Raw genomic sequence first — 16,284 nt, 5'->3', positions numbered from 1 at the left:
AAAGGAGAAACACAGATAAGAATGTAGATCTCACTGTACAGAATCAAGAAAGAGTTAGTTAAAACGTCTGTTAAGGGGGTGAATCAAGAAAGAGTTAGTTAAAAAGTCTGTTAGAGGGGTGAATCAAGAATACTTAAAACCATATTTTTTTTCATCTTTGAAATTTAACCCCCTAAATAATTACCATACTCTAAGTTTAAACCATTAGTAACCAATGTTATCTTTATTGAAAGCTCTTCCGACAAAAACAAAGAGTCCGCTTAAGTTTGTGGCCATCCAACTCAAACCCGATTAGCAATGAGTAGAGAGAACCTCCTAAACATTAGAATCAAGAAAGAGTTAGTTAAAAAGTCCGTTAGGGGGGTGACTCAAGAACAAAACAACGTACTTGTTTGAGGTGGTAAAAGCAGGAACAATATCGATAACTGCTTCGGCTTGGGGTGTCACAGTTTAAGAGTTGTTTTTCTTTATAGAGTTAATTATAGGGAAATGATAGAGTGACTTAGAAATTGGTACTTAGAGGGTGACATATTTCCTCATTTAGAAATAAAAGCGGTCCCCACCGTAGTCAAACTTTGAAAAAACCTTGTCTTTTAGTGATTCCACATCAGCTGGGCATTAAAATGCCCAAAAAATTGGGCTCTCTAGCATCTCCCTTAATTATATACCCTTCAAGCAAATATTGTAGTTTTGATTATTAAGCTATAACCATATGCTCTAATCTGATCCATTCGTTATTGTCTTTTGCTCTTCAGAAATGGCGAGCACACTCTTCCTAACTCATTTGTCTATTTATTAATTCCAGGTGAGAAGATTCTCGTTAATCTTTAAGCACTCGTCTCATCATTGATCTCCCCACATCGGTTAACAAAGCCTTAGTCTTATAACTTGTCCGTTAGCAGGACTTTTTAGCAATCCAGCCCACTATATCTCGTGAGCACGAAGCGTTTTTTTTCTCAAAGATGGGCCTCGCTTGCCATATAGCCAAGATTCACAGCGAGGTAATATCTAAAATCTTTCATCTCAGTTGTTGATGCTTCACAATCTTACCTCACTTTGAAGAATGCTTGGTTATATGACAAGTATATGTGATTCAGGCAGCACTAGAACATAATGCATGGGAACTGAAATAGTATATCGAAGAGCTATATTGGGGATCTGGCAAACAAGTTATGTTGCTTGCGCATAGCAAGGGTGGGGTTGATGCGGCAGCTGCCTTATATTTAAAGTTATCAGAAATTTTGCTGCAGGGCGACATGCGAGCCCTGGATGACCTAACATACGAGAAAAGAAAGGAGTTCATCACAAAGCACAAGCTACCCGAAAATATCCCTCTAGTTTCATTTAATACAGAAGCAAATGTAGCCCCAGGTGTTCTTGCCACAAAAATATCCCTCTAGTTTCATTTTGGTACTAGTCCATAGTTCTTTCATGTTATTAACCCGTGAAGTCTTAACGCCGTTAAGTTTAATGTCGAAAAACCGAAAACTCAAGCAAACAAATAATATGTACATCTAAAAAGGAGATATCTCCATATAGCCAGCCATCCCAACTGGTTAATTACTTATCCAAAGGCCTCTTCCTCTTCTTGGCTTTCCCCCCAAAATTGTTGGGGTACAACTATGGGTCTTCAAAGGGTTTAAATTCCCTCAGACCCTCACTATTTTGGCTCTTCCAAATCTTTTCATGAAAAATGACAAAAAGGACATAGCAATATAAAGCAGAAAACCTGATTTTTATGGTTCATGAAATTCATACAGGATTGTAGCTCTCTCTACATTATTGGTGTCAAGATCACAAAAAAAAAAAAAAAAAATCCTTGTGTTACAATGTTGATGCCTCTATTACAAAATAAGAAAAGGAAAAAACAGTAGTAGTAGTTGTGTAAGTGGATCAATCGTCTCTTTATTGGGGAAACCTTGTGTTATGAGAAAATCAAGACATAATCAGAGTCTACCTCCTCGACCCAGACTTAAGTCTGACCCATGTAGTCTTTTTGCTTCTTCAGCACGATGATATTCTCGTCTTACAGCTTCTGGTGTTTGAGCTTCAATTACAGATGTTGGTGCCTCTATTACAAAACAAGAAAAAGAAAAAACAGTAGTAGTTGTGTAAGTCAATTGATCATCTCTTTATTGGGGAAACCTTGTGTTATGAGAAAATCAAGACATAATCAAAGTCTACCTCCTCTCCCCAGACTTAAGTCTGACCCATCTAGTCTTTCAGCTTCTCGTCTTTGAGCTTCTCGTCTTCGAGCTTCTTGTCTTTCAGCTTCTTGCCTTAGAACTTCTTCTCTTTGACCTTCACGTGGAAGAGCATTAAGACGAAGACCTTGTTGCCTTTCAAATTCAACTCGTAAAACTTCTTCTTTAAGTATATTCATTTTTTGTTGATCCATGGGTTTCGCGAAATAATTAGCTCCTTTGTCTTTAAACCTAATCAACAACAAAAATCAAAATTTAAGAAGAACAAAGAAACGGGCAATCTCGGAATTTATAAACCAAATCATATCGTTTGTACCATTTACGTTTTTCGTCATTATAAACCCTATCCATGACCATAACATGTATGTATTCTGAATAAGGAATTTCCTGCAGTTTGATCAATTATTCCATTATTTGTTTATAATCAATACATTTCAAGTCATTTCAATTTGAAAACAGATAAAGAAATTGATAGGAAAAAAATGGGTTTACCTTAATCCTTTCGACAAATTCATAACAACTCATTTCAGGCAAATCGAATTCGGTAATCACTAAAAAGATTTCATGTCTCTATAAATGAGAAAGAAAAACCAGTTATAAGAATATTAATTAAGTTAAATGAAGACAAAATCTTGAATTTTAGGATGATTTATCAAGAAGGTCGTACTCGTGGCTCTTGCGTTGGTTTTAATCGCTTCAAGGTCCAATCTTGGAGTTCACCAAGAGCATAATCTGGATTGGAATTCCTAAAAGTTAATCCTACTGCAAAAGTGATAAGAACAAGAGTGAGAGAGACAGAGACAGAGGACATGAGAAAGATAGATAGGAATAGAGGGAGAAAGTCAATTACCATCGACGAATTCTCTGGCGAGTCGGGTAGTTGTGGATTCCAAGTGGCTATCATCACTGGTTACTACATAGATATGAGCAGTTAATGGAGGAAACATTTTGAGGTTTAGAGAGAGAGAGAGAGAAACAAGGTGTTAATCTCAACTAAAGAGTAATTGAAACAGGGGAACAAATCAAGAACAAGAAGAAGAAGAAGAAGAGAGAGAAAGAAAGTCTGATTTGGAATTTAGGTGGATGTTAATGAATGAGATTAGTGAACCTATTTATACTAATCAATAATCCAAGAACAAGAGAAGAACATTTTCTGTTACTTGGAACAGAAATAACTGAAATTTCTGTTGGGATTTGGTAGTTAATGATAGTCAACAACTAACAAATTTGGGTCAAGATCAGGTTTGATGGTTATCTAAGGGATAACAAACTTTGATCAGACGGTTCAAAAAGGAGAACCACAGATAAGAATGTAGATCTCACTGTACAGAATCAAGAAAGAGTTGGTTAAAATGTCTGTTAAAGGGGTGAATCAAGAAAGAGTTAATTAAAAAGTCTGTTAGGGGATAATGAATCAAGAATACTTATAACCATATTTTTTTCATCACTTTTAGAAGTAATTCTAATCATCTTTGAAGTTTAACCCCCTAAATAATTACCATACTCTAAGTTTAAACCATTAGTAACCACTGTTTTCTTTATTAAAAGCTCTTCCGACAATAACAATGTCTTGTTAAGTTTATGGTCATCCAACTCAAAACCGATTAGCAATGAGTAGAGAGGACCTGAACATTATATTTTTTGTTATTGGAATACTGGGTCCTAATTTAGTGTGGGACTATTATCACAAATCTAACATGATAAAAATAAACAAAGGGTTTCAAATAATTCAGTCTGATATTATCAATACAAATCAAAATGCATTTGGTAAACAACACAAGTATACTAAGGAAGATAGCGCCGAACTTCACGACTCGATCCGAGACTTTTTTCGATGAAGATGGTGATGATGAAATGGAAGAAGTTGTAGAAGATTCGGTGACGATTGATTTACTAAAGATTAATGTAAGACTATCGCGAGATTTGAGATGAAAATATCTGGATACCAATAATCGCCATTGTTAGGGTTCTTTCTTCACGTTGTTTTCGTGAAAAATGGAGATATTTTATGGAGTTCATGTTGGAAATAAATGAGGGAGAAAAGGAAGGGAAGTTTAAAGGCGCTCCTTATTACTAAAGGGAAAGTGTAGTCGGAACCCTCTAAATTATCTCTGCAAGACAAATGATTTTTCGAGCAACCCCAACAACCAAATAATATATGCAGTTTGTAAATCAAGTACTTGAGGGACTATTTCAACAAAAAGAAAAAGTACTTGAGGGACTAGATGGGGAATTGTTTGAGTATTGGGACCAAAATAAAAACCGAAATTTTACCATTTGCACCTAAGTCAATATCATTGCATCTGATCTGCCACGAGGATGTGGTTTACGTGGAAAACTCCTGAATTGAACACCTACATACACCCAACTGCCCAAGACTCCACAAGCCAACAAAATTTAAGAACTCTAAATGCACAAAGGCTGAGGTATCTTTCACAGACTTTTGAAAGACTAATGTTTGTTCCTGATTTTCTTTTTTTGTGCGACAATTCATCAAGATTTGAAATACTCCCTCCGTCTCATATTAAGAGTCCCACTTTCGAACTCTAACTTTTTTTCATTTATTTTATTCTTCCATCTGTACCCTTATTTATTATAGAAAAAGTCTAAAATTTAAGAGAGTCTCATTTTTCCACCTCACTAAACATTAAAGTGTATTTATTGTAAAACCTAATTCCAACAAATTTTAGGGGGGGGTAGTGGAGCAAGACTTTCGCGGACTCTTGAGAGTCCGCGAAAGTCTGAGGCATTCAAATCCAGACATTTGAGAGTCCACGAAAGTCTGAGGCATTCAAATCCAGACATTTGAGAGTCCACGAAAGTCTGAGGCATTCAAATCCAGACATTTGAGAGTCTATGAAAGTCTGAGGCATTCGATTGTAGACAAAATATGTCCCAGACTTTGGTGGACTTCATAGTTTGATGAATTTGTGAAGGATTTGGGACAAATTTGGAAGCCAAAATGTCTTTCAAAAAACAAGAGACATTTGAAGTCCATCATGTGATCAAACAACAATAATAATATTAAAATAATAAATGTCTACCAAATGTCCATCAATGTCCACAAATATTCACAGATGTTTACGAAAGTCGAAAAATATATTTTTGAAATGTTAGTATAAATATATTATTTCATGTGATTAAACAATAATAATAATATTAAAATAATAAATGTCTACCAAATGTCCATCAATGTCCACAAATATTCACAGATGTCTACGAAAGTCGAAAAATATATTTTTGAAATGTTAGTATAAACATATTATTTCATGTGATTAAACAATAATAATAATATTAAAATAGTAAATGTCTACCAAATGTCCATCAATGTCCACAATATTTACAGATGTCTACGAAAGTCGAAAAATATATTTTTGAAATGTTAGTATAAATATATTATTTCATGTAATTAAAAAATAATAATAATTTTAAAATAATAAATATCTACCAAATGTCCATCAATGTCCACAAATATTCACAGATGTTTACGAAAGTCGAAAAATATATTTTTGAAATGTTAGTATTAATATATTATTTCATGTGATTAAATAATAATAATAATATTAAAATAATAAATGTCTACCAAATGTCCATCAATGTCCACAAATATTCACAGATGTCTACAAAAGTCGAAAAATATATTTTTGATTAGCACAAATATAATATGCATTACACATTTTGTCATTGGACTCAAGATCTTAAAATGTCCCCAGGACATTTTGTCTATGCATCAAATGTCTTGAAATGTCTATAAAGACATTTTGTCTACAAACTCTCAATGTCTTGAAAATGTCTATGAACACATGTTGTCTATAATAACTCATCCGAAATGTCTTGAAATGTCTACGGGACATTTTGTCTATGAAAGTCTGTGAAAGTCCCGCTCCACTACCCCCCCCTTAGTGAAGGATATGGTGCCTGAAGTCTGAAGGAATGGTATCCTTCCGAAGGAGTGTCCTTCGACCAAGGATGCAATGCGTGCAATTTGGCTATTAGGATCTTAATGACCTTATTCGGAAGATCATTAGTCCGGTCCAATTAGGGGTCGTAATGCTTAGCTAGAAGCCAACTACGATCGTCGAATCAAGAGTTGATTCGCGGCTAACATAGACCGGATCCTACAAGGGTTACACAACAGAATAATGATTTGAACGGAGAGAATTGACTAGATGGATAATGGCAAATAAGTGGATTGGATCCGTTATTGGTAAGTCCAGAAAGATTCGGAGAAGTCCGAAAGAGATAAACATGTCCGGGCCCAAAAGGGAGGCCCGGAATGGCTTTAGGGAAGCCGGCCATGTGATGGCCGGCCAAGGCAATAGGGCCGGCCATGTGATGGCCGGCTAGGCCCTAAGTGGGCCGGCCATGTGATGGCCGGCTAGGCCCTAAGTGGGCCGGCCAAGGAAGCCCATAAAGGGCTATGTTGGCCGGCCACACTTAAGTGACCCAATGGAGGGTATTTTGGGTATTGCCTAATAATTAGGTTTATGGAATCCTAGTTTGAGTCTAATACCTCTTCTAGGGAATTCTATATATACCTAATTATACAACCTAAAGAAGAGAGGCAATTTCAGAAGAGAAATTCCCAAGTCTGAAAGAGTTTCAGAATATACATCTCAGAGAGAGAGAGAGAAAAGGAGTTTTCTCAAGTATCTAGTCAAGAAGAAGGAGTTCTTCATCTCAACCTTCAAGAAGGTCCTAGCTGACTGAAAGGAGGGAGTTCAAGTCATTATTCGGTGTCTCAAGTAGAGGAGCTACACTTGGAGCTCTTATCTTCCGAATACTGATCGGAATTTAGTTCGTGGGAAAGCGATTAAGAGGTAATCTTCTTTCCAATCTAGTTCATTGGTATGTTCATGTATAGATCCTGGAATTAGTGTTAAACATATGATGTTTGAGATTCCGCTACCAACACTAATAGACAATTAGGTGTATGAGATACACTAGGTTATCCCCCTTCAGTGGCATTAAGAGCCGTTTGCATGAACTATCTTTGACTAGATGAATTAGATTCATACTTGAACAACTAGATATTAGTGTTTTAATGTTTGAATAGAGATTTAAACATAAGTTTGATGAGATCAAATTAGGGTTTTGGATGAGATTCATGGCCTAGAAACACTAGAAACAAAGTTTTATGAAAAGAGTTTTCATAAACAAGTGTTAGGGTTTTAGAATTTTGATAGAAATCATCAAAACCATGAAGATTGGTTGATGAATTGATCAAAAACAGTACCTAACAGCAGCTGGAACAGAAAGAAAGAAAAGAAAAAGAAGTTGGAACGGCAGGAATTTCCAAAAAATTTGGAAACCCTACTGGCCGGACCGGCCAGGACGCGTCCGGGCCGGACCAGCACGTCTCGGACAGACAGTCCGAGACAGACAGGGACACGGACTGGAAATCCCAGTCCGTGAAGGACCGGGAATCCTAGTCCGAGCTGGACTAGGAGTCCGAGACTCTCGGGTCCCGGACATCCCAGAGCGTCTAGGACGCGTCTGGGAATCCCAGTCCAACACGGACTAGGAGTCCGAGACTCTCGGGTCTCGGACGTCCCAGCGCGTGGGACGCGTCTGGGACATCCCAGTCCGAGACGGAATAGGATTCCGAGACAGGAGCGTCTCGGATATCCCTGACGCGTCTGGGACGCGCTCGAGGGAACCTATTTAGAGTCTCGGTCTAGGACCGAGACACTGGACAGGCGTCCGGATGCATCGAGGATGCGTCTGGAGCAACCAGAAGCATCTCGGATGCGACTGGAAGCTTCCGGACGCAACTCGGATGCGACCGGAGCATCCAGAAGCGTCTAGGACGCGTCTGGACGCGTCCAGAAGGCATCCCAGATGGGATGGCCTAGCCGTCTGTGCACAGAAGCGTCTGGGACGCGACTGTGGGGCACGGGTGCATCCCGGACCAAAAATCCGAGATGGCACGTGTGCTGTCCCGAGACCAGACACGTCGGGGACGCGTCTGGGAGTTCCAACAGCTCTCGGATTAAGCATCCGAGAGGCATATGCAGCAACCGGATGGTCTGGACGCGTCTAGGACGCGACCAGGACGCATCCTAGACATCTCACCCGAGATGTCTATGGTCTGTCCTAGGACAGATGCGTCTAGCTGGGCTAGGACGCGTCTGCCCGAGAGACATAGCACGGCAGGAAGGTGCTGTCTCTAGGACCGGACCTTGACCAGGCTGAGTCAAGAGTTGACCAGAGACCAGTCAAGGGGCTTTGACCAGGGTTGACTCAGATTCTTTAGAGTGAGACTCAAGGGCCTTTTGGGCCATGATCTGAAAGGGAGTTTTTCAGACTTTTCTCCCGGTTCCGAGCGTAATTTTTCCGACTTAGACCCGGGTTAGAGGAGTACCCGAACGGAGTTTTTCCTTATTTTGTTTTTGGAAACAATTAAGGAAGAAACGTAATGTTTTAGTTTAAGTATTGAGAATACGAAACTTTAGAAACATTAGACATAGAGATGTCACAAAATCCCACGAATAGCTATGTGATAGCAGAACCTAGAAACGAATCTAGGATACATACTTTATTTATTATGATTGTCATATTTTTGTATGTATGGATGTATGTGATTGCGTAGAATAGTATACCTTTAGATAGGATTATCGTTTCTTGTTCTAAGCGCAAGGAGTTGTGCCCGAATAATACTTAGAGTATAGGGTCTTAGAATCTATTGACGAACTGAATGATGAGATCATGGTTCAAGTGGGAGTAGTCAATAGAGGTTCTTGGATAAGAATCCAATCGAACCATAGGCGAACAAGAAATAAACTTAAAAGATGGGATCTTTTAAGGGGTAATACTAAGATTTAACAAATCATTACGCAAACCCACATAAACTTTTACGTAATAAATCATGAATGGTTATGCAAGAGTTCACAGTAACGCAACTTGATAAATTACGTAATAAGTCCCAAAAAGAATTTTGAGTAAAGCCTACCCAGATTAAGACACCTGTTGAGCCCTTGTTCATCGATGGTGGGTCATGCCAAAGCAGGGTGCCATCTTTTACCTCGGGACAATACGGGTAGATCTATGAAGAGGTCTACATGTCTAAATGGTTATTCTCAAACGAGTCAGCAAAAGGGTTTTGGATTTCGAGGCTAAAGGACGATTTAATGTTTAAATCGTTAACCAAGAGTCATATGAGATATGATCAGTAAGGAGTTACTCACCCAGGAGGGTGAAGTTAAGGGCAATGCCAAAGTACGCTTAGCTTCACAGGAATGGGATCTTGGAATTATATTATTCTAAGGGGACAACAAAAGTAGAATAATATAGGCAAATTAGGAAAATTGCCAGGATAACAAGTTTAATCACTTTCGCATTTCTTACATGTAGTTTAATTATGACAACAAAAGACTCAAGCAGCATTCGCTGGCTTCTGGAAAAAGAAAAGTTGAATGGTGACAACTTTATGGTATGGGAAAGGAACTTAGGACTTGTCCTAAGATCCGAACATAAGGCAAACGTGTTAGACACACCTATTCCTGTTCTCAATGAAGATTCGACTGAACAAGAAAGGGAGCAAGAAAGGAACATTCGGAAGAGGTCCGAACCCATAACATGCCTCATGTTAGCAACCATGGAACCTAATCTTCAGGATAAGTTCATAGAGATGGATGCCTACACCATGATTCGACAACTTAGGAATTTGTTCCAAAAGAAGTCAAGAATGGAGAGGTATGAGATTTCAAGGACGATATTGGATATGCGTCTTGAAAAGGGAAAGCCTGTAGGGCCACATGTTTTCAAAATGATTAGTCTTTTTGAAAAACTGAATCGACTGGGAGTCGATAATGGCCGAGATTTTGCCACTGATATTATTTTGCATTCACTTCATAGTGGGTTTAATCAATTTAGAATGCACTATAATATGAATGGCTGGGACAAATCTCTAGAAGAACTACACGCTATGCTCCAAACAGCCGAAGAGAACATTGTAATAGCTGAACCTAAGAAAGAAGTTCTAATGGTTCATAAAGAAAAGGGATTTAAGAAGGACGGGAAGCAGAAATTCAAAAGGAAGAAAACGGGTAGAGTGAAAGGTAAAGAAGTTGCCATGAACAAGAGTACCCATTCTGATTCCAAGTGTTTCTATTGCGATGGCACGGGCCATTGGAAAAGAAACTGTCCAAAATTCCTGGAAGACAGAAAGAGCGGAGCTGGGAGTTCCGGTCAAGGTAAAAATTGTTAAAAGTTATTCAATTAAATACACATTCCTCAAGGTATGCGATACCTAAAAGACTCTTATCATTGTGAATGACAGGAGCGAGAGGGAGCTGAGTATTTATTGAAGAGGAGATGAACCTGTCGAAAGCTGAAGAAGGCAAGAGTTGCTGGAAAAGCTCAAGAAGGATCATAGACTCGATAGGCAATACTTTAAAGTAGTTTTAGTATTTCTTTTTCTTTTTAGAACATTGACTCTGTAATGAGATTATGGGAGTGAATAAAATATGAGATATTTTATGATGTTCTTAAAAGAGCCTATCTAACTTTTAAGTAAATTTTAACGAACGATCCGACTTAGTCATTCTAAATCTTGTAAGAGTACAAGAGTTCAGTTAATCGTAGAAAACAATGTTGGACATGAAAGTCTGCGATTGGTATGATTAGAATGGACGTAAGACTTGATTGAGGAGGAGTTTTAGAAACAAATCCAAAATCGAGGAGCGGGTCTGGATGACTAAAGAATATGATGAGATCAGAAGTTCGATAGTCATCGGTCTTCCAAAACACAAAGTCTAATACGTATCTGCCAAACCACTAAAAACCTAAAAGCTATAGTGAATAATTGAGTCCATCCGGATATGGATACTATTTTAGAAGGAGTTCTAAAATTATCAATTATTCGAATGTCTAAAGAGTGTTAGACATAAGTTCTTCAAGAAGAAGAACGGGGTTTTCTCGCCAAGCATCGGAACACAATGAGATTGTTGCTCTCGATGGTGTCTTCATTAAAAGGAGGGTCCTTTTAAGAAGACAAGTGGGAGGAAAAATCGAATGGGATTCGGTAACGAGCAACAAGAGGAAGTAAGGAGTTACTTGCCTTAAAACAAAAGAGAGTAAGAGTTACTCGACTTAAAACGAAAGAGAGTAAGAGTTACTCGTCTTACGTGACAAGGGATGTCGACTTGAAGGGTTCAAGGGACGATCGCCTAGAAACTTCTTAAGGAGTTAAGAAGGTTGCTCAAAAACCCCAATGAGTCTTGGGAAGATTCAAAAGAACTATAGCAGGAACCACTCTGAAATTGGATCGGAAATCCAAAGAGATAAGAGTAAGAATGGTTGAATCTTGTGAGACAAGAAGGTAAGTGGGAGTGAAACAAGAGTTGTTTCAGGGGTCCTGTATGTGGGAGACATACAAGAAAGGACAAGAAGACGAGGGTGAATTAACCATGGGCATCAAAAGTCTATGGAGATAGACCTGAGATGATAAAGACTCGTTCAAAAGGAGTTTTGGAGAGGTCTGAATAAGAAGTTCTCTTAGAGAGAAATTCTACCCAACTCCCGTGATAAACACAGGAGAGACACTTATGTTAGAAAACATAAGAACGATCATGAGATGATTGTTGTTTACCCGTACATCTAGAAAGTACTTGGAGTACGAAAAGATGTCGTCGCCCATACAAGTCAGAAGGTTGAAGAAAGTCATAAAAGTAATCTTCCGAAAATAAAGATAGGAATCTTTTAGGAAGGGCTAACAGATGGGAAAGAGTTTTCCATGCTGGGAGTCGTTACTTAACTCTACTAGATAAGAAAGTAAAATTAGAACTTGGGAAGTACTAATTTCAGTGGGAGAAAACTGATAATATCATAACAGCTTACGAAGAGTTCGAAAGCAAGATAATTACAAAGCGAAGTGAAAAGGAAACTAAACTGTCACCTTAGAACGATCATGAGATGCTCGGGTCTAAGGAATTAGGATCCAGGAGGAGAATCCTAAAAAGACTTGTAAAATTGAGAACGTGAAGGAGTTCACGCGGGTGCTCAAATTTTACAAACTCTTGTTATCCGAAATAAACTGGGTTTATTTCGTCATCTAAATTGTGGTTTAGAATTTAGACGACAGTCCAAAAGGATGGAGTGTTCCAGGTAGGTTTATTAGATACGTGATCTAATGAAAGAAACCCTACTAAGTGAACATGGAAGCACATCATCCTACTATCCCTAGTCCAGGTCATTAGTTGGACAATAATGACTTATGAAGACTAGCATGAGTGATTGACAAGATAGCGCTGTTTCTTGGGCTATGGGAATAGGAGTATTCAAAGGTCAACTTCATGGGTGTATAGTTGATACACTGGAAACCCGCCGAATGAGAGTACTTCAAGAGTTGAAGTTATAAGATGTCATAACTCTCATTTAAGCAAATTGGAGAGATTCCTCAAAACATGAGTACTCACTCAGTTTATGGAAGGAATGTCGAACTTTGGTACCGTCAAACGCCATCCGTAAAAAGTGGTTATAAAAGCGGCATACTGGGGGAGACAGGATAGACATGAAATTGAGTGGGAGTACAAGAATGGATTATGTTTTCCTGAGTAAAATCAGGATAAAGTATCTCCGGGCCACTTGATGAGAAACAACTGAAAAATGCATGGCCGTGCTCAAACGGATTAAGAGTTAATCGTTTGGATTGGAAGTTGTTCTCGGGATCAAGAGAGTCTGATAAATATGACATATCAGATGAGATACGAAAAAACATGGGAATCGAGCATTGCACTTGTTCTAAGTACAAGTGGGAGACTGAAGGATATGGTGCCTGAAGTCTGAAGGAATGGTATCCTTCCGAAGGAGTGTCCTTCGACCAAGGATGCAATGCGTGCAATTTGGCTATTAGGATCTTAATGACCTTATTCGGAAGATCATTAGTCCGGTCCAATTAGGGGTCGTAATGCTTAGCTAGAAGCCAACTACGATCGTCGAATCAAGAGTTGATTCGCGGCTAACATAGACCGGATCCTACAAGGGTTACACAACAGAATAATGATTTGAACGGAGAGAATTGACTAGATGGATAATGGCAAATAAGTGGATTGGATCCGTTATTGGTAAGTCCAGAAAGATTCGGAGAAGTCCGAAAGAGATAAACATGTCCGGGCCCAAAAGGGAGGCCCGGAATGGCTTTAGGGAAGCCGGCCATGTGATGGCCGGCCAAGGCAATAGGGCCGGCCATGTGATGGCCGGCTAGGCCCTAAGTGGGCCGGCCAAGGAAGCCCATAAAGGGCTATGTTGGCCGGCCACACTTAAGTGACCCAATGGAGGGTATTTTGGGTATTGCCTAATAATTAGGTTTATGGAATCCTAGTTTGAGTCTAATACCTCTTCTAGGGAATTCTATATATACCTAATTATACAACCTAAAGAAGAGAGGCAATTTCAGAAGAGAAATTCCCAAGTCTGAAAGAGTTTCAGAATATACATCTCAGAGAGAGAGAGAAAAGGAGTTTTCTCAAGTATCTAGTCAAGAAGAAGGAGTTCTTCATCTCAACCTTCAAGAAGGTCCTAGCTGACTGAAAGGAGGGAGTTCAAGTCATTATTCGGTGTCTCAAGTAGAGGAGCTACACTTGGAGCTCTTATCTTCCGAATACTGATCGGAATTTAGTTCGTGGGAAAGCGATTAAGAGGTAATCTTCTTTCCAATCTAGTTCATTGGTATGTTCATGTATAGATCCTGGAATTAGTGTTAAACATATGATGTTTGAGATTCCGCTACCAACACTAATAGACAATTAGGTGTATGAGATACACTAGGTTATCTCCCTACACTTAGTTGATTCAAGATAAGGACATTATGGGAAAGTAGATGGATTTTATATGATAATAAAGGAAAGTGAGACTCTTAATATGAGACGGAGGGGGTGAGCAGAAATCAAACCAATCGGCCAAACTAAACAAAGTTGAACTGCATCGATCGATTTTTGAACAGGACTGATCACCGCCCGACTCAGTTTGACTGAAACACCGAACAATCCAGATCGGTTTGGTTTCGCTCCGACTTGGGTTTACAAAACTGCCCAAACCGAACCGATCAGACTCTATGGGAAGAGGAAATAATAATTTTGTAAAGTTAATAAGGAAAAAAATTAGGAAAACCATAATCAAGTCTTCCAAGTCTACAGTCTGTCTTCCTTCCTAGTTGTTGTTGTCGTTTCGTCAACCACAACCTATTTAACTTGATTGAAAGGTTTTTAGGGATAAATTAATTGTCACTAATTTTCTATGCAGCACAACTCATTCTTAGTTGGTAACTTAAAAATATAGATTTTGTATTCGTACTTTTACTTTTTTTTCCGTAATGGTGGAAAAGTACAATGAATTTTTCATTTTTATTTTCAGTATATTAAACGGTGGAAAAGTACGACATACTCTTATTTTTTTTTCCATATATGCAATGAAAGGGATAACATTACTTTACCATTTTCTCTAAATTTTTTTCGGTTAAACCGATCAACCGAGCCTAACCAAATCGAACCGAACTATGTCGCCCCACCGAATAATCGGCTCGACTTCTGTCGCCGATTTAGTCAAACCGTCAATTATTAGTTCGGATTCTGCTCGAACCAAAACTGAAAAAAATCGATCGCTGCTCGCCCCTACTCCTAGGACTCTCACTTGAACCTTATGTGAGAGAAACAAAGATTTTTCTATTCTTTCACGTGTTAAATCACGCGGAGAATAAAACCTTTATTTCTCGCACATACCGTTCAAAACTTCAAATGGGAGTTCCAAGAGACGGAATTGTGTATATCTTTTGATATTTTAATTCCTTTAATTTTTTGTCTAAACATTTGTTCCTTAACCCCCTCCTCCTCAGCTGTCACTACACAAATTACCATCTTCCCTTCACCCTCCACCTTACTCTCTCTCTCTCTCTCTCTCTCTCTCTATATATATATATATATATCAATGGCCACCTCTTCCCTCCAACCCCTCCACCACCATTCTCTTCCAAATCATGACCACCACCACCACCACCACCACCCAGATACCACTCTTTCACCTCCCCTTTACTTCTCTCTTTCCTTCTTCAAACCCACCTCCCCCTCCAAAATTTCTCTTACCCACAAATCTCCCTCCTCAAGATTCACTTCCATCTCCACCACCACCACCACCACCATTTCATCAAATTCCACCTTTGACCTCCTCCATAAACACTTATCTTACAAAGACTTCCGACAAGCCGACGAAGAAACCAGACGTTTACTAATTGTTTTAGCAGGTGAAGAAGCTCAAAAACGTGGGTATGTCTTCTTCTCAGAAGTTCAATTTATTAATAAAACTGATCTTCAAACCATTGACAAGCTTTGGGTTCAATTTAGTCATAACAAATTTGGGTACAGTGTTCAGAAGAAAATCTGGATCAAAATGAATGAAGATTTTACTGAATTTTTCAAGAAAGTTGGGTGGATGAAGAAACTTGATACAGAGATTGAACAATATAATTATAAATATTTTCCTAATGAATTCATTTGGGAATTGAATGATGATACTCCTGAAGGTCATTTACCATTAACAAATGCTTTGAGAGGTATTCAGTTACTCAAACACATTCTCAATCATCCTGCTTTTCAAATTCCAAGTGAAGAAAAACAGGGGAGAAGATGATGATGATGAAGAAAGTGAATTTGGGTTATTAGAGGAATCAAGAAAACCACTATTCATGAATTTGAAACAGAGAGTAGTCATTTTGAATTTGAAAAGGGTTTGATTAATACTATGTATTTAAAGTGATTGATTCTTTTTCCTAGATGGAACTCATTATGATTATTCTTTATTGACTGATCTGGAAGATTGTGCCAAGTGAGAAAAAACATGAAGATTAAAATATAGCTAACCTTGACTCAAGTGGAGTAATTTTCTCCTAGTCTTGTCTTAGGGTTCTGAAAATCCAGAGGTCACAACTTCGATTTTCTGGGAGGTAAAAAAATGTCTTTTAGGGTTTATGATGCCTTTAAGACAGATTAGCTTAAAAGTCACACGTGCTCCACGTCACCAGAAACAAAAAAAAAAACGTGTTAGGCTAACCACGCCCACACGTGAGGGGCGTGTGAGAACAGTCCCA

The 16,284-nt window shown here is 38.6% G+C and overlaps 1 protein-coding gene and 1 pseudogene across 2 annotated transcripts; one reads left to right on the top strand and one right to left on the bottom strand.

Annotated features, from left to right (window-relative positions):
* Positions 1 to 1,716: 1,716 nt before the first annotated feature.
* On the bottom strand, positions 1,717 to 3,918 carry LOC147559796 (uncharacterized). Its single transcript, XM_086657880.1, has 6 exons — positions 3,055 to 3,918; positions 2,872 to 2,966; positions 2,697 to 2,774; positions 2,521 to 2,591; positions 2,185 to 2,435; positions 1,717 to 2,071 (listed from the first exon to the last, which is right to left on the bottom strand). The coding sequence occupies exons 1-6, from the start codon at positions 3,149 to 3,151 to the stop codon at positions 1,947 to 1,949; spliced, it is 717 nt and encodes a 238-aa protein (XP_086514006.1). The 5' UTR covers positions 3,152 to 3,918; the 3' UTR covers positions 1,717 to 1,946.
* Positions 3,919 to 15,080: 11,162 nt separating this feature from the next.
* LOC147559795 (tetrapyrrole-binding protein, chloroplastic pseudogene) lies at positions 15,081 to 15,989 on the top strand (annotated as a pseudogene). Its single transcript, XR_015234668.1, has one exon. The product of XR_015234668.1 is annotated as a tetrapyrrole-binding protein, chloroplastic pseudogene (transcript).
* Positions 15,990 to 16,284: the final 295 nt, after the last annotated feature.

The sequence above is a fragment of the Eschscholzia californica genome, unplaced genomic scaffold (genome assembly GCF_041429995.1).
Source record: "Eschscholzia californica isolate CP2 unplaced genomic scaffold, dmEscCali1.0.p SCAF_2, whole genome shotgun sequence".
In the NCBI taxonomy this organism is placed as follows: domain Eukaryota; kingdom Viridiplantae; phylum Streptophyta; class Magnoliopsida; order Ranunculales; family Papaveraceae; genus Eschscholzia; species Eschscholzia californica.
Note: the sequence above shows the minus strand (reverse complement) of the source record. Positions and strands in the feature narration are given on the sequence as shown.

Excerpts from the sequence above, each read along its gene's own strand:
- LOC147559796 (XM_086657880.1), bottom strand. The coding sequence starts at position 3,151 with ATGTTTCCTCCATTAACTGCTCATATCTATGTAGTAACCAGTGATGAT. Across the intron at positions 2,967-3,054 it reads CGCCAGAGAATTCGTCGATG|TAGGATTAACTTTTAGGAAT; the intron begins GTAATTGACTTT and ends TCACTTTTGCAG. Across the intron at positions 2,592-2,696 it reads AATTTGTCGAAAGGATTAAG|GAAATTCCTTATTCAGAATA; the intron begins GTAAACCCATTT and ends ATCAAACTGCAG.